This window comes from Maniola jurtina, chromosome 5 (genome assembly GCF_905333055.1).
Source record: "Maniola jurtina chromosome 5, ilManJurt1.1, whole genome shotgun sequence".
Lineage (NCBI taxonomy): Eukaryota > Metazoa > Arthropoda > Insecta > Lepidoptera > Nymphalidae > Maniola > Maniola jurtina.
Genome location: NC_060033.1, coordinates 10,647,216 through 10,673,959, shown reverse-complemented (window position 1 = coordinate 10,673,959; position 26,744 = coordinate 10,647,216). Strand labels below are relative to the sequence as shown.

Sequence of the window (26,744 nt, the reverse complement as noted above, 5' to 3'; positions counted from 1 at the left end):
GTCACTGTAAAACCACACTCAATGGTCGAAGGAGTAGGTATGTCAATATAGGTAGTCATAAGCATGCATAGCATTGCCTAAGCATTTTATTTGCGTTGTAGATTAATTTGATATAAAGTTTTGTTTTGTTAATATGTTAAGTTGTTATGTCGGACGGCAAAAAATTGTTGACGATTGTGCACTAAACAATTAAAGGTACAACCCTTCGAATCTAGCGTCTTTATGCATTCTTATTTTTTTTAATGTTTTCTGAGTTATCCCAAACTAATGTTCACTGGGTGAAAAAACTCCCGTGCGAACGAGGTCTAACTAAATGTTGAGACTGAAATACGTCAGCATAACAAATTAACTTAATCAAAACGAATTCCGCGCAAGCCTGTAGGAGTTTTATGGATAAAAATGGCCCGATTCGAAAAAACGTCAACCTACGCGTTCCTATTTACTAGAAAAGCTGATGTCCTTGTACCTCGGCCATGTAGCAAAATAGAAAATTAATTCTAGAAACCTAGATAGTTGTTACATATATACTTGTTGCCAAGATATGAAAAACAATTTAAGTAAGTAAAAGTACCAAAATAATTAATAATAATAATTGATTAGTAAAATTTGGAACGGGCTGAGTTTTCAGTTGCCCACAAGTTGGTTGTTACATTGATAATATGGTAAAGGATTGTGACTTTTTATGATTTGAAGAAAAACTGCTAATTTCTTGACATTGTTTTGTAAAACTGAAAGAATATGGCCCCAAAAAGAACATATAACACTTTAAATCTTTAGAGAATACTATAATTAATCAGATTTAATGCCGAACATTTAAAGGTTTCTACTTATTAATCGGTAATACGCACACAAAAGAGGAAGAACAATACACAACCAGGGAAAACTTACTACTACCTCAGTAAACAATAATAAGTACATTATTTATTAAAAAAAGTCAAAAAAAAAAAATTGTCCGTAGGCATGGATATTCGCTTCGTTCTGTTCAAGTGAGCTGCAACTACTCTAGATCAAGTGACAAAAATTACATAAATGCGGACGTGAAATGGAGTATCTGTGCCTCCATAAAACCGTTACACTGACGTTACACAAAAACATTTATGTAAAGAAATCGATATAGAAATAAAAATAAGTTAAAACCTCAATTGTTAATTAAGTAATTAACCAGATGGTCTTACTTAAGGTCTAAGACAAATTCTTACAGTAGTTTTTCTACAACAAGAGTATACCCTTTAATTTTCTTAGTATACCTATCTTTGTTTTCAACCTTTAACAATTTCAATAATATGACCTTTATAAAGGTATGTACCTACATTAATATTTATTTCTCAAGGACTCTTCCTTTGCTCTTTGTCAACAATATCTAAGATAATTTGATGGGATCGTATTTACTTGTAGACCAAGATCTTTTACTTTTTTTTTACTTGTCTAAGAAACGCAAGTATCATGCAAGCAGATTCACAAAACGATATTTTGTAGGTTATGATAGCAACTCATAATATTATACTCATAATATCAAATCAAGAATGATAATTATTTCACTAAAAATTAATTTATTTTTTCCGATAAAACTTTATTTAATTTGGCTCTTTTGGTGCAGTGAACTGATTAAGTTTACTTATAGAAAAAAAAATCATTGATATTTTATACCTACATAAAATATATAATGGAAGATAAACTTCAAAACATCTAAATAAAGTATCTTGCTCAAACAACATTTAGGATGGCAGCTCTTCGCCTTCTACCTAAGACTATCTTTTTATTTCAGCTTTGAAGGCATCCGTCTATCATTAAGTACAACCAAGAAACAAATGTCGATATTTTTGAATGTTTAAGTATTTTTAAAACATTTAACTGGAATATTTCTGGCTATAGCTTGATTTTCTCTTACGCTGTCGGTTGCGTATACTTATAGTTCGCGAAGTCACACATTAGGTGCACATTAGGTCAAACATAACACTGCGATGCTGACAACACTGACATCTTGCAGTAAGTGTGACAGCAGCATATGAGGAGTTCAGGCCTTACAAAATTGTACTTTCCACGACATTAAGTATCGATTAAAAGACGACTGATTGAATTGTCTGTATAGCCACTTAATGTGCCTGCAACTAATGAAATGGATATCATCATAACATTATCCAATTAAGTGCAGTGACTATCCAGTACGATAGCACTCAGTAGATAGGTACCAAATGTTTGTAAATACTAGTTATTTAACGATTTGAAAGTATTGATGAGTTGTAATACAAAAAAACCACTCTTTAAGATCAACGAAAAGTGTTTGAAGACTTAACACACAGCTAACTACTTAAAAATAGTTTTTTTTTTAAAGTTTATAGAACGTGTAAATTTTCGCAGGACTTAGACTTAGATATGTCGTTAATGCAGATCTTCTGAAGGAGCTCCCGTGCGATACTGAGTGAGATGTGGGTGCGAGAGCTGGCCAGCTTCGAAGGCTTAGATTCCTGTCAACCAAAGATGCCAAGTTACAAAATTCACTATCAAGGTCAAGGTCGAGGTGTAAATGATAAGTAGTAGGTACTAGGTATGTTTAGAGCATATACCTACTGATATATACATACTAAATGTTTTCTTTAAAAATTGTATTGTCCACCTTTTTTGTATATTTTACATTATTTATATTGGCGTTTACAGATTATTTATTATGATAAAGATACCTATATGATGTAGAAAACTTTAAAAATTTAAACTCAAATTTGACACCAAAACGTGGTAGCTACCTACTCAAATAATTTCCGACGAAATCGACTAGAACTCTGTACAAAATTATATGTAATTAAAAAAGCGTTTAAAAGTATAATTGCCTGTAATAACATTGGTTTTTTGTAATGGCTGGTAAAATAATAGTCTAATTCGAGTGATATCGATGATACTTCATGTAAAAATCTTTAATTTTTTAATTCTATTGTGTACACAAAAGTTCATTTTGTAGCACGTATTATTAAATAATATTCACTTAAAGTTGCATAAGTAGATTGTGCAATTTTCCTAAGTAAGTTCCTAATTGTATAAAAACGATTTATCAACATATACCGGTGTACATACCAACCCGATCTGAGTTGATATGATTGAAATTTACCAAAGAGCTTCTGTCAAAGGCCTCGGTTTTGAATCTCTTTTGTTTAATTTTCCCTTACACCATATTTTCGAGGATACTTTGTTAATTGAATTTCGCTCCACGAGTTTCAAATCAGTTGATACCTACTTAACAAAGTTTGATCATTTCGTTTTATTTTTATACTGTTGCGACCGAATAAAGGAACGAATTTTGTGGCGTTAGATCGTTACACCTACTTAAGTGCCAAATATTTAAGTGTTTTGAGATTTGTTGCTTAAAACCCCGGTCAAGTGCGTGTAGGACTTGCACACGAAGTGTTCCGTACCATCGTACAAGGTACGCCTAAAATTTCTATATAGAACACATTTTAATTTTATATCAATTCTTTCGTTAACACATTTAATTTTTTTTGAGATGTACCTAACCACAAATTCTCGATTTTCGGAATTTTCCTTTACTTGCGCTGTAAGACCCACTTACCTCTCACATTTCATGTTTCTAGGTCAATGGGAATGTACCCTTTAGGTTTTTTTGACAGACAGAACAGACGGACAGAAAACAAAGAGATACTATAAGGGTTCCTTTTTCCTTTTGAGGTACGGAACTCTAAAAAACAATAGTCTAACATTTAATTAACATTAGGGACGTTCATAAGAGAAGTTTTAGTATTTGGTCATGATGATATTTCAATGGAAGAGAATTTACCCGTTGAACTATGGACTGTGGCATAATAATTTTGTTTTGGGGGTGATCCATTGGTGGTTGGTAGGTATCAATTCAAAGTCAAATTCAAATTCAATTTCACAAGTTTTAATTTTAATATTGAAAGGACATGTTAGGGATATAACAGGGCGTACAGGCTAAAATAATAGTAATTTAGGGTTGGTTAAGTACTAAAACAAGGTTCTTTATATGTTTTCGTAATGTAATACATGTAATATTTAACAATGTTAAACAATGTAGACGTGTAATATAACAAAAGTTTTATAACCACCATAATATAAAGGACTGTTTAATAAAACAATATTAATAGGATCAATTTAAACTCTCAAAAGTTAAAATATGAGACTGCGATTCATTGTGGCATTGTTAGATTTGCCTTTTCATTGTGCCCATTATAAAATGGATGAAACCAGACGCCTGGAGGCGCTTAATTTATTGCGCTTAATGAAGCAAATGATCGCTACTGTGAAATATGACTAGACAAGTAATTTATATCACAAAAAGTAGAAAAATATGATGATGCCACTGACTCGGTTGTGTGAGCTGTGGTCTTATGATTGGAAGGTTCCGGCTTCGATTCCTGGCATGGGGGGTTTCAGAATTAATAATCATTACAAGTTATATAACTTAACACTTAATAACTTGTAATGGAATTTCAAAAAAACCTACGCGAAGAAACGCGTAAGCGACGCGATTTGTCCGGTGCTTTAGACTTTCTGGAGGTAGGTTTTCCACTCGCGTCATGTGTTCGCAGGAACAAGGTCCTATGGCCCGCGTTTAGTGCGCCTATTATACATTTCGAGAGATAAAGTAATTGTTTACCTTACCTTTTAAGTCGGTCAGGGAAAATAGAATATAATAATGTATACGACTACTTATCTATGATTTTTTTTTATAAATTTGTACCAAAAAAATTATAGTACCTAACAGTAAAAAGATAAAAGAAGTACTTAAATTCTAAAGTCGTAATAATAAGGCAAGTGCCCACCTGTTTTTTCTTTGCATGTTTCTTATCTCGGCTTTCCTTCAGCCGTATCTGTTTCAAAATGCCAACCAGCAGTTCGTCCACATTGTGCTGAATTCCGGACGAGGTCTCTATAAATTTGCTGTCTTTCGACGTCGCCAAAGCTTTACCCTCTGTAAAGGATTAACTGAATCACTAATTGGGCACTAGACTATAACAAGATAAAATCACGATTTGAGAGGTCCGAATTATGATTCAAGATGTTTTGCTTTGATGATACGGTTCAAAGTTATCTGGGAAATTTTGTCTATACTAATATTATAAAGAGGAAACCTTTGTATTTTTGTATGTTTGTATTAAATAGGCTCAAAAACTACTGGACCGATTTCAAAATTTCCGAATCCGTATAGGCTATATTTTATCCCGGAAAATAGATAGGATTTTTCGTGGTAGTGAAAATTGTGGAGTAAGGCGTCGAAAAAACTGCCGTACGTTACCGATTCTCGCGAACGCTGTCTAAATGGTTAGAGATGTATGGTTGACTTCTATAGAAAAGTTGTAGAACTCAATAATGCCTACAAAAAAGTCCGCGATAGTATAAACCAAACATTTATATTTTAGCCATTATAACCACTTTTCCATAGAATAAAAGTAATTTAGATCCACGCAGGCGAAGCTGCGGGCATCAGCTAGTATTTAATAAAAAAAGCTAATTCATTTGTAAATAATACCCATTGCATTAATTCTGTTACGAAAAATATGAATGTTTAGTTTAGTACCCATCTTCTTATTTTTTTGTTAGTAATATTATGAAAAGGCGAATTTAAGAAATACCTAGGTATTTTGTATCAGTCGGTAACACATTTCTTTAATAGGATTTATGTTCAACTAGCTGATGCCCGCGACTTCGTTTGCGTGTATATAGGTTTTTTAAAAATCCTGTAGAAACTCTTTAACTTACCGGTATAAAAGTAAGCCTATGTGTTAATCCAGGGCATAATCTATCTCCATTCTTAATTTCAGCCAAATCTGTTTAGTAGTTTTTGCGTGAAAGAGTAACAAACACACACATATACACAAACTTTCGCCATTATAATATTAGTGTGAAGAGTGATTACTTCCAATATAGTTATGATTGTATAATATGAAAGTTTCGCTGATACAAAATAGCTAGCTGGCTTTGATGTTTGAAATTTTGTGACTATAATCTGGAACTTACCATTAGTGGAGACCTGCCTAGCCCTCGCTAGATCCGCTTTGTTCCCCACAAGAACCGCTGTCCGTTCTACTGTGAACTGCTCTCTTGCCAGGTAGGATAACAGTTCATTAGCCCTGATAAACGAGCTCCTGGCAACCACGGAGTATACAATCACGCAGGCGTGGGGCTCGTAAGTCGATAGGCAGTTTTCCACCTACAAAAATCCAAGTGCGATTCAGACTCGCGCACCGAGGGTTCCGTACCTACTCAGGTATTTTTTTTGACATTTAGCACGATAAATCAAAAACTATAATGCAATAAATTAAAATCCGTTTTAAAATGTACAAGTAAAGTTCTTTGATATGATACCTCACTTGGTATAGTTATCTTACTTTGAAAATTAAAAATACTAATTATTTGTTCGTGAACGATTTTTTTTTTAGATGTAACCACAAATTCAGGGGTTTTGGATTTTTTCCTTTACGTGTGCTATAAGACCTACCTACCTGCCAAATTTCATGATTCTAGGTCAACGGTAAGTACCCTATAGGTTTTCTTAACAGACGGACAGGTGGACAGACAGATCAATGTTATCCCATAAGGGTTTCATTTTTCCTTTAGAGTTACCGAACCCTGAAAACGCCTACTATTTATCTTGCGTATTTTAATTAGAAACTTAATAAATAAATATAATTAGAGTAATCTATCTAAACCTTCGTAAGTATGTACCTACAGTAGATTTAGAGAATGTCTTATTTTGTTAACCACACCTTTAGGAATTTTAAACTTCTGACAAATCAATAAAAAAAATAGTATAGTATGAAAATTCGCAATATTTTATTTAATTTAAAACATTGTATTTACAATCCAAGATTTTGGTATTCAAATTATATGTCGTCCTGCATCAGGCTGGGATAGATCTCAGCTGACAAACAGCCCTCCAACACACAAAGCATAATATGTCATCATAATGCTAAACTGGGACTTTTTTAGGTTAGATAGGTGCTTCTGATAATAATTGTGCTGTAAGTGATAAGAGCGATGGGGAATCCGCCCATAAAATATGGTAAAGGGCAGCTCATCTTGTAAATAAACGTTTTTCTTTCTATCTATTATTATTTATTAGACTCTTGGAATTAAATCTAATATAAAATAAGCGTTTTTCATTATATCTATTATTCATTATATATATTTATTAGACACTTCAAATTATACCTAATATACTTAAAGATACATGTCGATGGTATGAGCTTAGTCTAAAAATAACAGCCTAAGCAACAATTTAGTACAAGGATTAGGTAAATCACTTTAGACACCCAATGCCCGTTGCCCTCGCCTGGCAGACTTGTTAGAGGTCGGTAAATAAATTATGCCTGCTCCGGTAAAGGGTCATCTTACATTGTGTCCTCTCATGATTTACAGATTCAAGAAAAATTATATCCAATTTTTTATGGCAAACTTATTGACTCTACTTTTCACACTCTTTTTTGGAATAGAAGTTTATTATGAAACAGAAAACGCTTAGTTTACCCTTAGGGACTTACCCTAACCACATACTATTGGGTGACGTTAACCGATGTCGTTGATCAATGTGGATTAATCCATCATCGATCGATGGTGGTGGATCGATTATCGATTGGTGATAAAACAACATATTGCCACGCGAATCTCGAGAGGAATTTTGTCATCGATCAACGACAGATCCACAAATATCAAGCCACTTAGGATATCGATTTGAAAAGTACGGAATGTCGATCGACTTTGACTGATTTTATTCTATTATTAATCGATAACATCGACCGAAAGCTATGCTCCGGCAACGGCTTCTCAAAGTTATAATATCTATGTGAAGAACTTTACGTTTACTGTAGAACGTGACGACAGCACCGTGTTTGTACCTATTTATCCGAGGCTACATTTTCGTGGAAAATGAAATAATCACTTACTTACCGACATTTCTGTACTTGGATGGTCAATGAATATGAGTTCGGATTCTTCACCATCCAACAAAACTGACACTGACTTCTCCCCGAACTCATCATCTGTAACAAACATAATATTCAAGGTGGATATAATATGCCCAACACGTGACGGACACTGCACAGCAGAATTTTGCTCTATCTGAAGTCTAAACAAACAAAAAAAATTTCCTGTATCGTACCTATCTGCGTGGGTCTCACAGGCTTCGCAATATGGACGGATTACTACTCTTTGTATTTTGGACCCATTTCCGCCTCGCATCGTGCTTGTTTCAGGCTTTATATTACTAAGAAAATATTCTGCTATATTCTCGTAAAAAACATAAATAACTTTTGATAGTCGGAAGCGTATTATTCAAGTAAAAATAGCTTGAAGTAGTGTAGGAAAGTTTTTTTAACAATAAATATTTTTGTGCTAAATTTAAAAAAGCCAAATGAAATGCATGCTGAAATAATCTTTGTCATTACGTATTAATGCATTTCCAGGAAAATACTTACATAAACTACGAAAAAAGCGAATTGAATGAAAATAAGCAAGCAAAAATTTAAATTTATGAGGTGTACTCATAAAAAACAATGCCATAAAATTATACTCTAAGCTTATCCCTAACTCCATGTTCCATACTAATGTGAAACACTGTCTGTCATTTAAATTTTGATGAAACCGCTGATTGATTTTGACGGCATAGAGAGCGTTTGTTGCATACATACGTGAAAAGGAGATTACGGAAAAAACAAAGGATTAATAAAAACCCTAAATTTACGCAGAACGAGATCGCGCACAAAAGGTAGGCAAAAAAGGCACAAAAACTGTAAACTTGTATTTTTTTTTTAATAGACGGATGTTCTTTCTTTAATTTTGAAGCAATTCCAACAAAACAGGAGCACTAGAAATACTTGGGAAGTAGTTTGTTAGTAACATTAAGATTTTTGGCCCTCAAGGGACAAATAATTTAATTCAGCTAGATTAGATTAATGATTACGAAGCGTAAGTTCTAAAACAGAGAGTTGACAATGATTAATGGGGATAAAACTTCAATCCTGTATCCCGATATCTAAAAAATTTGCTAAATCTACGAACTTGCTTAAGCCATCAGAACTTTTAATGAAGAATCTTTTCCATCTCATGTAATAACAGATACAGCGATAATTCTGTGTCAAATTCTGAGCATAAATAACTAGATTTCGAAAATAAAGTATAGGTGAAGTAAAGAAGAAACTGTAGGTAATAAGTATAACATTGTGAGTTTAGTTATAAAGCGACGTCATCCGCGTGGATTTAAAATTTTGTGAAATCCCACGGGAATTCTTTGATTTTCTGGGACAAAAAGTAGCCCAGATCCATTCCCGGAATACGGACTATCTCTGTACTACATTTCGTCAACATCGGTTGAATGGATGGGTCATGAAAAAATAGCAGACAGACAGACAAACAGATACTTTTGCATTTGTAATATTAGTATGGATTTCGAGCGTTGGGCGTGGAGTTAGAATACGAGTAGAAATTCAAAATAAGTACAAGATTTCTTAGCCAGACATCGCGAAGGATAGTTTTATCATTCATACAAAGAATAAAGTCTTCTCAAAATCTCCTGTAAGACAAGAATTTAACTCCGCTCGTTCCTTCCTAACAAACAAGATTTTTTCATCTATCGTATCTCTTGGGCTTCATTGAAACAACGTTGCTGAGCTTTATCTTTGCCGACATCAACTTATAAATCTGATCATGTATCTACTTTATAAAGTGAAGACACCGATATGCTCTTATGTGAATTCCAATATGAGCGATCGATTCTAAAGTTCTTTTAGTAACTTCTTTATAAGTAAAAACAGATCCTTTGTTTTTATTTATAAAGAACTAGCTAATGCCTGCATGCGTTGCAATGCTACACAAACGTTGATGGTACTATATTAGAAACCATTCCGCAACTTCCAACAACAATTGTACAACGTTTCAATTCAATCGCAAGTAGTAGGAGAAAAATAGCACATCGTGAGACACAAGAGAAGACTGATCAACAAATTGCGTACCTACTCCCGCGCGGTACAATCGAGTCCGCCAAAAAGACCTGAAAATCGACAACTTATGCGCTTGTGTGTATGCTCAAGTGTTTTGCAGGTTACTGCAGCACAGAGGAAGAATTAAGAATCTCTTTATACTGTGAGTGTTGTTAATAGAAAGCGAGGCCAATCATTTGTGTTTCCTCCCGTAAATCGTTGAACTATTGAAGTTTACCCTTCCGTTCAATATCGGATAGTAGCTTCTATAAGTTACGAACATATTGCGAGTATACTTATTAATATGTAAATGTGCTCATACACGTGCACCACGGTCGAACGCCTTTGATTGCTTCATCTCAACTGTAAACGTATGATTTGTATCCAATTACGACGTCTATTGATCGCTTTATTGTTATTGAACTGGCTTTGACTTGCGATTTCGGGTGTTTTATCTTGATAATAATTATATATAATCATTTCTTCATTTTCTGATATTCATTATTTTAGGAATTCAACATTTAGGGTCTGAAGGATATAGATAGGTACATAATAATAATTATTTGTTACAGTTACGGTTTTATTACAAGTAAAGATTATTTTATTTTTGATTTTGTGAGTTCGACTTCATTAATTCTTTAAATGCACGAATAAATTCAAAAACGTATTTCCATTCAAAGCGTAGGATAGATTTTTGTACCTTTCATCTATATTTTAAAGCCAGCGCATGAAGAACTCTTGCCTTGTGCTGCTAATTGGGTGTTCCACTGTAAAACACTAATGAGGCACTTAGCCGGCCACATTGTACAGAATATGAACTGCGTATAGTAAGCACACATAGTGTAGCTAAGTATAGTGCGAAAGTAAATAATTAAAAGGGCTTAGAGGGAATAATTTGCGAAATTCCTGCCATAATATAGATTTATATCAAATATTGTTATAGTGGTTTATACTTAGAGAAGATAGCGCGAAATGGCTGGATGAAGAAATGCATGGCTGGATAAAGAGCGGATATGGTGGCATTCTTTGGGAAAGGCCTATGATGAGCAGTGGACATCCTATACCGATAGCGGTATACATATGTATATGTAATGTACGTATAATCATAATTAATATCATAAAATTTTCAGAGAATCATTGTTTGGGAAACTTGCTCGTTTTCAACACTAACAATGCCCTTACACTTTTGTAAGCCTTACAAAGTTCTTTACACACAAAGTTACTACTATCTTATCAAACTGTAATACAGTATCTACAAAGTACGAAATAAAAATATAAAGCAATAGGCTCTTACGATGGATTGGGGTTTTGCGTTATCTGAAATGTGAATTGTGTTGTACATAATATTTTTACCCATCATGAAACAGTAAGTTTATTAAGTGCAAAATATATAAAAAAATATTACCCATAGGTACACAACAGAGGCCATTCAATAGCGATAAAATATGCCGAAGTGTATTTCTATAGGCGTCGGTGTATTCCGCCGCAAAAACAAACACGAGGGAAAGATTTATCTATGAATCGGATAATAACTTTTCTCAGGCTCTCTTTCAGTTGGAACCGAACAAAATCCCTTCGGATAGCTATGATGAATGGCACAAAAACTCTCTTGGGAAGTAATTCAATAATAGAATCGGTACGAGTTATTTTAGAGAACGTATTAAGCTACATAATAATTATGAGGAAACGTTTAAGTGCGGAAACCAGCCCAGAGAAAAGAAGAAGGGTTCCATGTTTTACTACAGAACCCTAACAATGACTTAGACTTTAGCGTGCTTAATACGAGTACGTGGCTACATAAAAATCTAATGTGTGAATGCGAACACAACATAGGTATTGTGATGGACGGGTAAGATTTACCAAGGCTCTGGTCTGGTAACAACCTTTTTGTTCAGCGTCCCTTTCAAATCTGATGGAGCCAACCCCTTCGGGTTTCAAATGCTACAAAAAGTTTCCATGAGCCGTAATTAACTAATAGAATTTAAGCACAAAAGCCTTTAAGGGTTTCTTACGCTTAGATATGTTGGTATATTTTAAATTGTTACTTTGGTCTGTACATAATATTAAGTACTGATTTTATAGTTATACATTCAAAAAATATTTCGGTCGAGATGGCAATCGGGGTACGAGGCGGGGGAACGCACCTCACACCCGCACCTCACCCGCGCCGGGTTAGCGCGGCGCTTGTGGTATGCGGGGCGTCCCCACCCGGATTGCCATGTCAACTTGTCGCGTACCTTAGGTAAATAAATAAAATTGTGGAACTGTAAAGTCACGTATAGCTATAAGTATAGCGCATAACTGAGTAGGCTCTTGCGGTAGTGGTGCGGTGCGGGAGGGTTGATAGCTATCACAAGTTGACAAATCACCGAGCACTCGCCTCTCGCCTTCATACACCTCCCGCACCTCTCCACTACCGGAATAACCAACTCAGTTATACATTATGCCCGTAATTCTGCTTTAACCACAACACCCATTCTGTCTGTTAATTCAGACTTATTTATTTATAAAAACGGGACACCGATTTTGATGGGATTTTCACAGACAGGTAGGGAATTGTACAACGAGCAATGGTCTTTGTAGGTGGACCACAGGAAACCTTTTAGGTACACCTAGAAGGTAAGTGGAATGAATAAATTAACTACATAAGCTCTCTGAATTTGTTTCCCGAGTTCAATACTGATATCCTTAATTGTTAATTAAATTCGGTTTACAAATTTTTCAGCTCACAAAATAATATATATAAAACACCTAATTAAATAGGAAGAATGGATATCTTATATAACCTAGGTTCGAAGCTCTTCAATAGCTTCTTTAAGTAAGGGGGCGGAATAAAATCCGAAAGGTCGACGATTCAAACATGGTTCAGGCTCAACCCGTCACGCCTACTGCACTATTGTCGTACCTACCCGCTCCCAGCACAAGCTTTACTCTTAGTTGGAGGGGAAAGCGGAATATTAGTCATAATATGTATAAAAAACACAAATAATATTTTAAAACAAACAAAAATAGGTAGACTACATAATATTTAGATATGTAATATAATAATACATCGTAATAAAATAACATATTCATACACCTAAATAATACATACCATCATTACAAAAAATTTACTCTACATTTTGCACAGCCAATCGGAAAATGGAAATGTATGCATACAAGAAAATGTGAATGCAACCTAAGCTCTAACAATCTCCATATTTTCGATGAGTACAAATTTTAAATCATCCAAGTAAAAAATAAAAAAAGTGAGAAAAGGAAGCTATAAGTATAACAATAATATACACAATGTTAAAAATAAAAAAATAAGTAATTATAAAAACTAAGAGGAAGATAGACGTAGCTTATCTACAAACCGAAATGTTATACTAAAATGTGACCACAGCGGATATGTTCATATAATTGACTATTACGGTAACAAATCCACTACTTTTATTTCTTTTTACTGTTAAACCCCAGAGAAGGATATCTTTCTTTACGTGACAGAAATACCAATAATGTGGGCAAGGTGATTTCGATTTGCACGAACGACAAGTACGTACCTACTCGTAGATGTTAATTACTGTAAGCTCGCACTGGGAAATTTCACTGTACGATATTTTCCGCAGAATTCGTAACACATAAATTGTATAAAGCCGTTAGCTCGTAGTTTTTCCACTAGTGCGTGCGGCTTCATACAATTTCTAGAAGTCACAAGAGGTTGCAGGAAAAATTGCGCAGTGAAAATTCGTAGTGCGGGCTTAACCTAATGACTTTTTATTCAACTTCATATTTATAGTAAAGCCCAAAACTTACTTCCTGTAGGTACCAAATATAAAGTTATTATATGTATATAGGTTTACTACGCTTACGTCTCTCTTCTTCTCAACCAAAACCAAAACACATAAAATGTAAGGTGAATAAGTATAACATACACATTCAAAAAGTGAACTTACCGCGTTTTACTTCACCAGATAGCAATAAAAAGAAGTAATTTTATTTACAAAAGGAGCATTAGCCAGCCACATACAACTATTTTGCTATAAGTTAATAGTGTACACATTTTTTATTAGCTGTGTTCTGAACAAAGCGTTTAAAATGACCCAGTATAAAAATGTAACCTGGTAGTCTTCCTTCACATAATCTTACTGTAACTTAAAATCTTAAATACCAACCTTATAAGATAATAATAATAATTTGTATAGAAGCCACTTGATTTCAAATTAAATCCAAGCTTGTATTTTGTGCTTCAAGATGTCAGAAATGTACGCAATTAATAGGAAGCGTAACAAGAAATAATTCCAATTAATGGAATAGTGAATTTATGTAAGCTGACAGAAAATTTTAATTACATCGACTAGAATTATTATTCGCATCGATATAGAATTTTCATCGAAGATTATTATTAAAATGGGAGTGATTTTCATGAACTTTGACAGCGCACCGCCTCAAACTTTGGAGGAAAATTAACAGAAATTTTGAAGCTTTGTAAGCATTATTATTTTGTTATCGAAAAGTTTAATTTATATTGATTTTTTATACTAGGTAAGACAAGTGAGACTTCTGGTTGCATTTTGATACTGTGATCGAAAGCATTAGAAAGTAATCATTTTCAAAGCTCTTGTCTAAGCACCGCAGCCACTGACTAAACATAAAATATTAGTAAGAACTTTCGAACTTTCGCCATATCATCAATAAGGGCTGAAGCTCACAAACAACTTAGGTACTCCCACTAAAACTAAAACACATTTCAGCGACATTGAATATAATTTTATTATTAAGTATCTCTATGTTATAATATTGTTATTTTGGTATAACTTTAAACTAAACAATTGAGACATGCAAGAAGCAGCTAAATTAGCGTTAGCCCTGAATATAAAATATTTGTTCGTCACAATGATTATTATATTATTTTACATCAATCTATATCTTAACTAATTTCAACATAGTCCATTGACTGATTGTATGATAAAAACACCAAAAAAATTAAATGGATAGCATTAATCCGTCCTAGCTTCCACCCGTAGCTAGAATTAACAGCAAGGTATCTCGCAAGAATGCCTCTCCCATGCATCATGTATGCACGATAACCAATTACAGCACTTAAAGGTATGACCATAGATACTAAACAAGTCCTAAAACATATTTCAATCTCGCAGGTGGCGGGCAAATCCAAGAGAGTCTTTCTATTTACAAACCGAGTCGAAGTCAGTGGAAATATTCTGAAACTAAATCCTGTTGAAATGAAACCTGCTATTGAAACATAGCTGTACCTTTGTAACAAAGTAGCTGAAAAGTCCAAATATTAGTATGGGTAGCTACTTCTCGGATATAATAGGTAAGTATATCCCTCTCTTTAGAATGACCAAATCCATACTTATGTTCTGTTATAATATGTCTGCTTTCTGCTATATTTTCACGGCCAATTAGCTTAACTGATTTTGACGAAACTAGGTACAGAGATATAGAGAATAGAATTTGGAAGTTTGCTACTACTTCACGCCACAATGACTAGTTTATACTCTGAATCAACACATAGGTTACATTTTATCTCGGGAAATCGAAGATTCCCACGGAGTTCAAAAAATCTAACACCATATCTAGCACTAACTAGTTTAGTATGATGATCCCGTTTCTTCAACTCTGTGTGAGAGTTATTTTAATAAATAGGTAAAGAAACCTTTCAAACTTATCCATTGAACAAGGTACGAGCCTACTCCTACTTATAGGAGCAAAAAGCTATTTGTCACGTCAGAAAAGCATTGCTTATATACTTTAGGCAAATACTTAGGAACCTATTGAAAGAAACTGACACTTTTGTATGGAGCTTAAATTGACTTTATTTTTTAAGATTGATAGTGCAAAACAGCACTTTTAACCTTTTTTAACACCTCATTTACATCAGAGCAACATATAAATATATAGCTTATATAAATATATAGCTTATATAAATATACAGGTATAAATATACAGGTATAAATATTCGGGTATAAATACGTCATAAATAATCCATTGGTCCTCATATCTGATAACTTTTGGAAAAAAATAATGTTATTACCTACTCTGTTTATGGAACTACGCACGGGCAAAAATGCTACATTCTACCGTAATTTTAAAGTGAACAGTTTATTCTGTTACGTAAATTAACATTGCATATAGTTGAAACATCAAACAATCTGGTATAGCAGGGTTCACACACACGTGTCAGCCTCGAGTGACACTGCTTAACGTGAGGCAAACGCGTCGCGATCACAAAAGTAGCGGGCATAGGCTGCCGCGCTGTTGTTATCAGCAGTTGTTATCAGCATCACTTCTTTGTAAATTGTGTTCGTTTTAGGTTTCGGTACCCAAAGGGTAAAAAAGGAGCCTTATCAATGTTACTATGTTGTCTGTCCGTCTGTCTGTCTGTCTGTCTGTCTGTCCGCCGGTCACAGGTCTCGAGCTCGTAGACGAAATGAATTACAAATATAAAATTTTGGTATTATTATGTATCATAATATACTGTATTTAAACAGCAAATACTGAAAACAACGATTTATAAAATAGTTTGTAAGCTGTGACCAACACAAACGAACATTTTTTGGGTTTTCCTTTCACGGTTTATTGCGATGTTCTAGCTCGGAAAAGAAATATTTCATAAATCCAAAATATGGTGTGCATAATAATTATGCATGGAACCCTAAAAAAGCGAGGTCCGACTCGCCCCTGACCGGTTTTTATATAATATAAAATTGCGTCCTACTTTATTGGCATGAGTTGAAGTGACAGCCTGTTAATATCGCATTACTGATCAAAGCATTTTGCCTAGGGTGTTTTTTTGCTTTTAAAAATGCTCTTGCAGCATGAAGACGATTTTTTCAATGCAGGTAAATATGTGATATATATTATTCATTTTTTTCGTAGCTCAAGAGAGTCGATAATACGAATCAGTTTATTTTGTGCGTACTTAGGTACATAAAGATCGTTGATTTTCTCGGCGTTAAAATTAGCATTTATTGACAGTAAAACGAGCCCTTTGAAGGTCACGAAAATTATTTAGATTGTTTCAGAGCTGCTTAATCCGGGCTTATTCTGTTTGGGATTGGGGTTATCCATTAAAGCTACGCGTATTATAGTTGTATTAGAAATTGCTTCAACAAAATTTATTAATTACAAAAGTTATCCAACTTTATGTTTAATTTGTATAGCAAGTAAGTACCTTCATTTCTCATAGCAAAACTTTATCGCCTTTACCTTTGAGAATACCACTTTCTTTTATTTCACAGTTTTAGCCATTTTTAGGGATCTGTACCTTTAAAGGAAAAAAGGAACTCTTATAGGATCACTTTATTGTCTTTCGGTCTGTCTTTCTGTCCATCTCTCTGTCTAGTCATCATCTGTCTGTGTTTCAAAAAACCTTAGACCTTGTAGACCACCTACTAGGTGGGCAGACGACATGAAACAGTTGCAGGGAACCGCTGGATTCAGGCGACGCAAGACCGTAGTATTTGAAGCCTCTACAAGAGACCTATGCTCAGCAGTGGACGCTATTGGTGGACAATGATGATGATGATAATATGCCAACCTCGCGTTGACTGAGCGTAAATCTGTCAATAAATGAAAGGGAAAACGCGAAACGTGTTTGAAATCTCAATACAATTTTGGTATATTTACGCTTACAAAGTAACACTCAGTGCAGAAAAAGCGCATTTTTGTATACTGAAACTGCGTGTTACTTACTGATTCGGTCATATCGATCGCAACGTAGAAATGCTACAAATACGATTCTTGCGACTCAAGCTCCAGCTCTTGTAAGTACTTACCTACTTGTGGTCGCAAACTAATATCATAAAAAGCCAAAGTGTGACTGTTTTTCTATTACATTCATGATCCGTGTAACCGATTTTTATGGAAGGTACAAAGTTAGTTTGTATCCCAGAGACAGATTTTTTTTTCCCAGAAAATCATAGTTTCCACGAGATTTTCAATTTTTTTTCTTTCCTTTTAATAGTCCACACGGACGAAGTCGCAGGCATTCAGTCGCTTATGAAACTGAACATTGAAAATAATAATGTTTAATACAAACCGCAACTTCATATTAATTAATGAAAACCATATCAAAGCAATAAAATAATAATGAACCACGTGTGAACATTGAACAATGTCACCGTATTTTGGTAACCTTTCAGAATATTATCTTTGAAATTGACATCGATTTATACCAATTTTGCGGATACCCCGGCTGTAGGAACCCTTTGAGCAGCGGAGTGGCAGGGAGAGCCTCGATGCTTATTGATATTGCCCGTAAAGGCTGAAAGCCGTTTCCGTTGCCAACATATCCCTTATATTTAATAACTAGCTGACGCCCGCGACTTCGTCCGCGTGGATTTAGGTTTTTTGAAATCCCGTGGGTACCCTTTGGTTTTCCGGGATTAAAAGTAGCCTATGTGCTAATCCAGGATATTATCTATCTCCATTCCGAATTTCAGCCAAATCCGTCCAGTAGTTTTTTGCGTGAAGGAGTAACAAACATACACACACACACACACACACACACACACACACACACACACACACACACACACACACACACACACACACACACACACACACACATACACACATACAAACTTTCGCCTTTATAATATTAGTGTGATAATGCACTATTTCATCATCATCATTATCAAGCGATAGACGTCCATGAATGATCCGGATTATATTCATGTCTCATAATATTGTTTAACCCCCGACCCAAAAAGAGGGGTGTTATAAGTTCGATCTGTGTATCTGTGTATCTGTCTCTGGTATCGTAGCTCCTAAACGAATGAACCGATTTTGATTTAGTTTTTTTTTTTGTTTGAAAGGTGGCTTGATCTAGAGTGTTCCTAGCTATAATCGAAGAAAATCGGTTTAGCCGTTTGAAAGTTATCAGCTCTTTTCTAGTTTTCTTATAGAGGTTTTTGTGTTGGGGGTTTTTAAATTTTGAGTTATTATTATACTATAGGTATACCTATACGATAAGGATAAAGTATGAAGAGTAGAATGTCATATAGCTTTACCGTCTATAAATGGGAATGGGAATACTCGGTAAACTATCTGCCTAATACCTAGTAGGATCGATAATACCACTGACTGATAATGTTCTAAACCAGATCACTTAAATATTCGCTCCCGACAACTTAAAGTGGGTAGCTGTGTTACCTACTACGAGCGAGTATTATTATAAGTTTCAAGAGAAGGTAAATCGCTCCGAATAAGTTTCCTAAGTCCTTACAATATGGATTGTAGTTCTAAAATGAAAAGACCAATGTAGGTATACGAGTAACAAGAATAAAATTTAGGTTTCAGTTTCATAATGTTGGCAGATGATGCTTGCTACACTTCGACCGTAAAAAAATCCAATATCGATGACAAGGCTACCAAATGACTTAGCCACATTTCTATATTATCCTAAGAAAACTCCTACAACTGTGGAATTACTGTACAATTAACTGAAGAAATCAGGACCCTCAGTCCCTCAGCGAGGGATACAGTGCAGAGAGAGCGAGAATGACAATTTTACAATTTAATTAATGATAATCATAGCCTATGGCTCAACCCTTGTGTTAAATACTTGACAGAACGTCCATCCAACCTCAGTTTGTTACGAAAACTTGTGTCGATCATAACGAGTGAACTTTGCTGGTTAGGTCTGTGCAAAGTTTCAGCTTTTTAGCTCCAAGGGCGGGTTAGGCGTTGATGAGTCAATCAGTAAGGTCAGGACTTTTCTGTTTATTGTATCAGATTAAAATATATTGCCAACTATGACGTCACAAATTACAAAATGGCGGAAAGATTCTCAGTTTAATCGCATAGTAAATTCTAGTAAGTATGATCAATAGAACTTCCACCCACTTTTCTATGTTTGTCTCCAGTGAAGTGCGATTGCTTTGTAGAGCGGATTAACGTTGCTGTCGTCAACCGCAACAGATTTATCACGATGCTCCGTCATCGATCTTGTTTCTTACACTGTAAACAACTTTGCTATAGTTGTTTGTCTTCTTCGCACGGTGAGTCGAGTGACATTCGTGATCAGCTCTAAAACGTCTACTTAGGTGTCCATCCGACAGCTAACGTTCTAGACTTTTTGACTTCTGCATTTTGTGATTCGTATTGTTATGTATTTCCACCAAGTAAGCCACTATTTGACGTAAAAAGAATGAATAAAGCACTTTTTAGCTGCATCACATAAGTGCATCATCTGTGGCTACATCATCTCTTAATGTTTGGTCAAAAAAATGTATGTTATGGATTGTAAAATTAAAAATACGAGCTAAAGACCTGTTGGCGGACAGACAGACAGACAGTGACATTAATAGGGCTCCATTTTCCCCCTTAGGTACGGAACCCTACAAAGGTATTTTGAATTACGCTGACCATACACGATTAAGTTTATCGGTCAAGTTTGCAGCGGATTTGAAGCGGCGCGCGTCCAGCAAACTTGACGGTAGGTATATGACTATCAGTGTGCATGATGTCATGCAGACTTGACGGCTCTAGCGGGGATCAGTTGACTGATCCCCGCTTCAAATCCACTGTGAACTTGATTGTGAATGACCGCGTAACTCAGTTTTGATATTTAAAAGTTTTGATAGCAGAAAGCTGAACTTTGAACTCTAAACTAGACAAACAGGCTGACTCATTCAAATATTTCTCCAAGAATATTTTAAAGAAGAAATCTCATTTATTGCAAGCGCATAGTACCCATATACCTAGTCATATGCTAACCTTTGCTTTGAAATTGCAACATGTGCAATGTGCATGGCCTGATTAAAATGGGTAGCTGCGTCCTCCCACAGAAAGCACTCAGACTTGAATCAATTCAACCAAGAAACCTTTACAAGACATGTTCTTTGAAAATAGAAATAGAAAAGTTATTCATACGAATAAACTTTTAAAAAGTGGTTACAAATCGTTAAGTGAATTTACCACTGTGACTGTGTCACAGAATCAACTATATCCAGTCTTTAGCTTCTCTATAATTTGTCTTATATAGTTAATTTCTTACTTTGCCTAACCTATTAAGTCCCCAATTATCCTCATTACCCTAAAAAAAGGCAACACTTTTTAAATTACAAAGCAGAAATACCTAACTTATTTAAGTTGCTATTTAGAAAAGGACTCTAGTTACAATTTGATAAGGTGAATATTCCATAAGCTCAGAATATATTTTCGTAGAAGTTAGTAGGTAGGTATACCTATACCTAATCATTATTCTGTCGCCTGTCATTATGTCCATTACAGAAGAGGGAAGTGTGCTGTCATTTGAAACTAGATAAACACGTCATTGCCACCCCTATTACAATATCGTAGCGAATGCCTACGAGTGCCTACGACTTGCCTACGATTTGTGATTAAATCCGGATTTCACCGTGATTTCACCGGATAACCGAATGATTTTCAGTGGTATGAACACGCGAAATGCTTGGCAGAAGTCAGGATACTCATATTAGGTACCTATTCACTAAAGTTCAGTGGTACGGAAACGTAGGTAGATAGGAAAACCAATCAGATTACACGGAGGTGACATAATAAAATTAACTTAATATAATTATTATCTAGCGATAGGAATCTGATAGGTCTACTAAACCTTAGATAACCGTTAATAGCCAAACTAAAAATAACATTTTTCCATAACAATCTCAATAGGGCTAACAATAAAAATCAAACAAACACTGAACGGCGAACGCGTTTCATGAAATATGTGAATTAAGTATTAATTTTTAAATATCCGGCTTCCCGTTAAAAACCTGTTAAAATGTCATCGTCAATTTAGTCATCCGTTATAATTATTTTTGTGATACGACGGTTAAAAAGCGATATTAACATCAACGAACAAACTGAGCGTGGGCTTAAAATTAATTTGTCGCGGGTTTAATTTATGACATCGTGTTTAATTTAATATGACACGCATTTAATCAGTTTGTAATTTAAGAGGAGTTTATTCGTAATACACTACAAATGAACGTATGCCATTTGTACGCAAATCTTTAACTTTAAAATTGCTTACTTTTTACGGAAATGGTTTTTTAGAACGTGTCTACAAAATTTCATAGAGTTTGGTTAGTATTCAAATGAGAACCAAACTACGTGTGTATGGAGAGGGCTGGGGAGCGCGCAAAGGAATGGAGACCAACCATACCGGCCTTCTACAACTTTTCAAAAAAATTATAAGTAGATCAAGTCTAATATTAATACATAATACAGTATATCCTACTTTATATTATAAACGCGAAAGTTTGTATGTATGGATGTTTGTTACTCTTTCACACAAAAACTACTGGACGGATTTGGCTGAAATTACGAACGGAGATTGATTATACCCTGGATTAACACATAGGCTACTTTTATTAATATTAAGTAATAACTAAGCGTGCCTTAAAAACCATGGTCATGTTGTGCGACCATATAGGATTGCAATAAGGTCAAAATGTAGCAATTTAAGAATTAGGTTAAAATCATTATTGTAATCTGTTTTGGTTGTCAATAAATATATAAATAAATAAAATATCCCGGAAAATCAATAAGTACCCACGGGATTTTTAAACACCTATATCCACGGGAACGAAGTCGAGGGCATCAGCTAGTCTATTAAAAAATAAGTGAGAAAATCCATGTTTCGAGTATAGTATAAACCTATCTATATTAAAGAATTTCATCTCATTAATCCTAAATACTTTAAGAAATAAAACTTAATAATTATACTCGGTATGCATAGCTAGAATACCGTTTTGCTATACGGGTTCTCAATAAAAGATAATCTTATCCCAGCTTTTCTCAATAATTTCAGCTTAAATACATGGACATTTCTCCTTAAACGCGTTCTTAATATAATACTCCGCTTCTGCAGGGTTTATCTTGAAATTCCTTTTTTATGAGATGTCTCACGGCAAAATTTTTGCTGACTACTTTTTAATATTGCTAGATTAACACACATATTGCACCATTTATCTACTCTCTGATTTAGCCTCTTAATAAAAACTTAACATCTTCTTCGAGAAAAATCGACTCTGAAGAAAATTCATTAAATGAGCGGATGGTGAGCGGATTGGAGTTGCATTACAAATATCTAAAAATCGAGAATAACCTAACCTTCCGTACCCATACCTACTCTTAATTTAATGCCCTGACTGGGTTCACACAGCAAAACACCATACATTTTGAGAATACTTTTTAAAGCTTTTTATGATACCCGCGACTTCGTCCTAAAAAGTAGCCTATGTGTTAATCCAAGGTTTAATCTATCTCGAATTCAAATAGCCAAATCCGGACCCTAAAAATGAGTGGTATATACATATAATATAATATGTTGCATTTACGTATACTTGTGATTCAAGGTAAAAATCCATTTCTTCAAACATATTACAAGTATTTTTTACTCATATAAAATTGAATATCCAATAGAGCTAATAATCGAGTGCACAATTACGGAAAGGATTGCAATTTCCATACCAATCTATCTGCGATGCAATGGGAAAGGCAATCGCGTAATAAGAACCTTGAGCCTAAACTTTCGTGTACCTACTGGAGTATAAGGTGTAAAAAATTAATTCTCGCGCGCCATTTACCTTCATATTGTGTGAAATGTCACGTCAAAGTACGATTTTAGTCCTTATCCTTATTTTTAAGCTGACAGTTGACCTATAGAGTTAAAGTGGTGCTTGAGAAATCATTTTGTTCGACTATAGGTACCTACAGCTAACGTAAATCGGCCAAAGTTTGATGAAGATGTCAAACTAACGTTTCCAGCCCTAAGTGTAACTTTTCAATTTAACGTTAACTGTGCATAAATTTTTCCATTTCGTATGGAAGGGAAAGGGGCGGAAAATTCCTCTTCCCTTTCCTGTTCATACTAAATGACACGTTAACTTGGAAAAGGCTGGCTAAAATCTATGCGAACGCAGCTGCGGGCGCAAGCTAGTATTTAGTACTAAGTAATAGTTTAAGTACTATTTAGTTATATTCAGTACTAATAACCCTTAAAGCTATAAGCAAAGCCATAATAATTAGATTCATGCAGCATGCTATGAGCTTTTATAGCTTCCACTTTATAGCTATATTAGATATTTATGTTTAATTGGAATTTTCAATAAAAAAGGAACACGTAAAGATATTCGCACTAATTCAATTCTACTGTGAAGACAAATATCTGATTTAAATTGGCTACAAACTTAGTGCTATCCTTTTACGCAAGGAATATTGTGAAAAAGAATAAATATAAGCACTATTTCTAGATACCATGCTTTGGGTAGTTTAGTTTCAAGATTTGTGTAAGTAAAACTGAATTAGCAACATTTTCATTCCTGAAATTTCAGATTTCTGAAATATAGAAAAATAAAGAAAGCTTTATTTGAAAATTCCATTAAAATAATATTTTAATATGTATTGTTCTGTTAAAATCATAAAAGAAATAACAACACTTACCCAAACTCGCGTCGTAAGTGTTCATGTACTCTGACGTCATGAATTGAGATACGAGAGCAGTTTTACCGACACCGGAATCACCCAATAGTACCACTCGATATTTTGGTATCTATGAACAAAATATTAATAATAAATAACTAATAACGATACAATCATTTACAAAATATTTGTGCAGTTGAAAACACACAATGTACGCTTCAACTTATGTAAAAAGTTATGGGATAAAAATATAAAGAAAAAATTACATTTTAATTTCAATGAAATCTTTGAACTCTGTGTGGTTATTCACATTATATGGCAAATAGCTGAATACGTTAAAACCTTTCTGAAATTATGTAAATTACGATAATGATAAAATATTCAAAGTCGGTTGACTGGGTGACTGGTCTTTGAGATTATCATAAACATACACACATAGTAGGTACATATCGATCGAATACACACCTTCTTTTTTATGAAATCGGTTAGGAATAAATTATATCCACCTAATTATAAGAGTAGGTACATTTTGTATACGAACAAACACTCCAAATATATTACAAACATATTTGCTCTTAATGAAATATCCGTAACACGTTCCAAATAACCTTTAAAATATTCCAGTGGTATTTCAATTTTAAGAGGAGCTTTGTTTTGTTCTGCGTTCCAGGAACAACTTTTAAAATATCAGCGTAGGTACTACCTACGGGTTTTTACCACAAGTTTCCGCTTTCAAGTTTTATGCTTTACCTTTTTTTATGAAACTGTTTGGAAATTCTTATTATTTTTCAATTTTTATGCACTCCGTTTCATAGTTTCATAATAAACATAGCTGTATAAATATATAGGCAAAACAGGATGATCCCTAAGGTAATAGAAACGAATAAACTGCCATCGTACTTCCGATGTAGTCACTTCTAATGATTATTAAGATTGAAGCATGATCTAACCACTAGTAAACCTGGATAATAACTAAGCGGATACGTCAGGATAGCAACCTTTAGACTAACCGAGCCCGTGGGCGCACCAACGATATTCTTGGACTATCAAATGATATTGAACTACCCGCAACTACAAACATGATAACTCTCACTTACTGCACGTGACTACTTCCAGCGTAACTAGGTAAACCTAACCTAAACTACCTAGACCGGCTCCTCCACCCCTACACCGGCCCCAAACCAACCATCTAACCTAACCACCACAATAACAACTCCTCCAACCAACAGCACCACTTTAGGTAACCACTACTCTAAAACCTACAGTACGACACTCACACACCGTATCTACTGAGAACCTACTCGAACCGAAGCCAGAACAAGAATGCATCGCCAATCGCTACGCTAATATTCTGATAATAAAATGCGAGAGTGAATTCTGAACACAGCAACGCGTGCCGACCAAAATTCAACTCTGACAGTGACAGCTAAACAAATATGGCTGCGTTCTTCACGTTACTTTTCACGGAGTCTATGACATTAAAACCTATTTTTAATATTGACTCGACGACAAATATATCTTTTCATATTTAATACAACATACATGTTAAAATACAAGTTCCTCGTAACATTTTATGTGAATGTGGGTTTATTTTTCAGATAACAGCGCAACCTCAAATAATGTTATAAAATGCGAGAGGCATTTTTAACCCCCGACCCAAAAAGAGGGGTGTTATAAGTTTGACGTGTGTATCTGTGTATCTGTGTGTCTGTGTATCTGTGTATCTGTCTGTGGCATCGTAGCGCCTAAACGAATGAACCGATTTTAATTTACTTTTTTTTATTTGAAAGGTGGCTTGATCGAGAGTGTTCTTAGCTATAATCCAAAAAAATTGGTTCAGCCGTTTAAAAGTTATCAGCTATTTTCTAGTTTTCTTGTAGAAAAGAAGGTTATATAACCCTTAGGTTCATAATATTCAAGTGTCAATTGACAAATGTCAAGCTGTCAAGATGGACGTTGCCTAGATATACATAATTATTTATTTGAAAATGATTTGTCGGGGGTGTTGAAAATTTTTAATTTACACTTGTTGTATGTTAAACAAATAGGTACCCAGTAGGTAGGTTTTGGTAACTCAATGTTTACAAAATATTAATAACGGTTAATAGCTTTGAGCCCATTTCGTAATCCTTTTTAGGGTTCCGTATCTGACAGGTGCCAGCGGACCCTATTACTAAGCTGTCCGTCCATCCGTCCGTCCATCCATCTGGCTAGCTGTATCTCGTGAACCGTAACAGGTAGAGAATTGAGCACAGAATATGTATTTTTATTGCTGCTGTAACAACAAATAGTTAATAAAAATTACAAAATGGCCGCCATGAAAATTCAAAAAAAATTAAATATTCTTTTACGACGATGGTACGAATCCCTTTGTGTGCGAGTCCGCCTCGCACTTGGCCGGTT

General features: G+C 34.7%; 1 protein-coding gene and 1 long non-coding RNA gene across 3 annotated transcripts in view; one reads left to right on the top strand and one right to left on the bottom strand.

Moving 5' to 3' along the window:
• Positions 1-26: 26 nt before the first annotated feature.
• The window catches only part of LOC123865240, a 63,508-nt gene continuing 36,790 nt past the window's right edge, over positions 27-26,744 (bottom strand). The window contains exons 5-10 of one of the 2 annotated variants that reach the window (XM_045906179.1): positions 24,363-24,471; positions 13,877-13,885; positions 7,915-8,006; positions 5,986-6,178; positions 4,791-4,939; positions 27-2,465 (exon numbers count right to left, since the gene is read on the bottom strand). In XM_045906179.1, the coding sequence (XP_045762135.1) occupies positions 2,334-2,465; positions 4,791-4,939; positions 5,986-6,178; positions 7,915-8,006; positions 13,877-13,885; positions 24,363-24,471 (684 nt within the window). In that variant the 3' untranslated portion in view covers positions 27-2,333. The remainder of the gene's footprint in view (positions 2,466-4,790; positions 4,940-5,985; positions 6,179-7,914; positions 8,007-13,876; positions 13,886-24,362; positions 24,472-26,744) is intronic. The other variant, XM_045906180.1, reaches the window with a different exon arrangement.
• LOC123865269 lies at positions 109-25,244 on the top strand. The gene is made up of 3 exons (XR_006795949.1): positions 109-122; positions 3,778-3,786; positions 25,174-25,244. It is a non-coding gene; the product is annotated as an uncharacterized LOC123865269 (long non-coding RNA).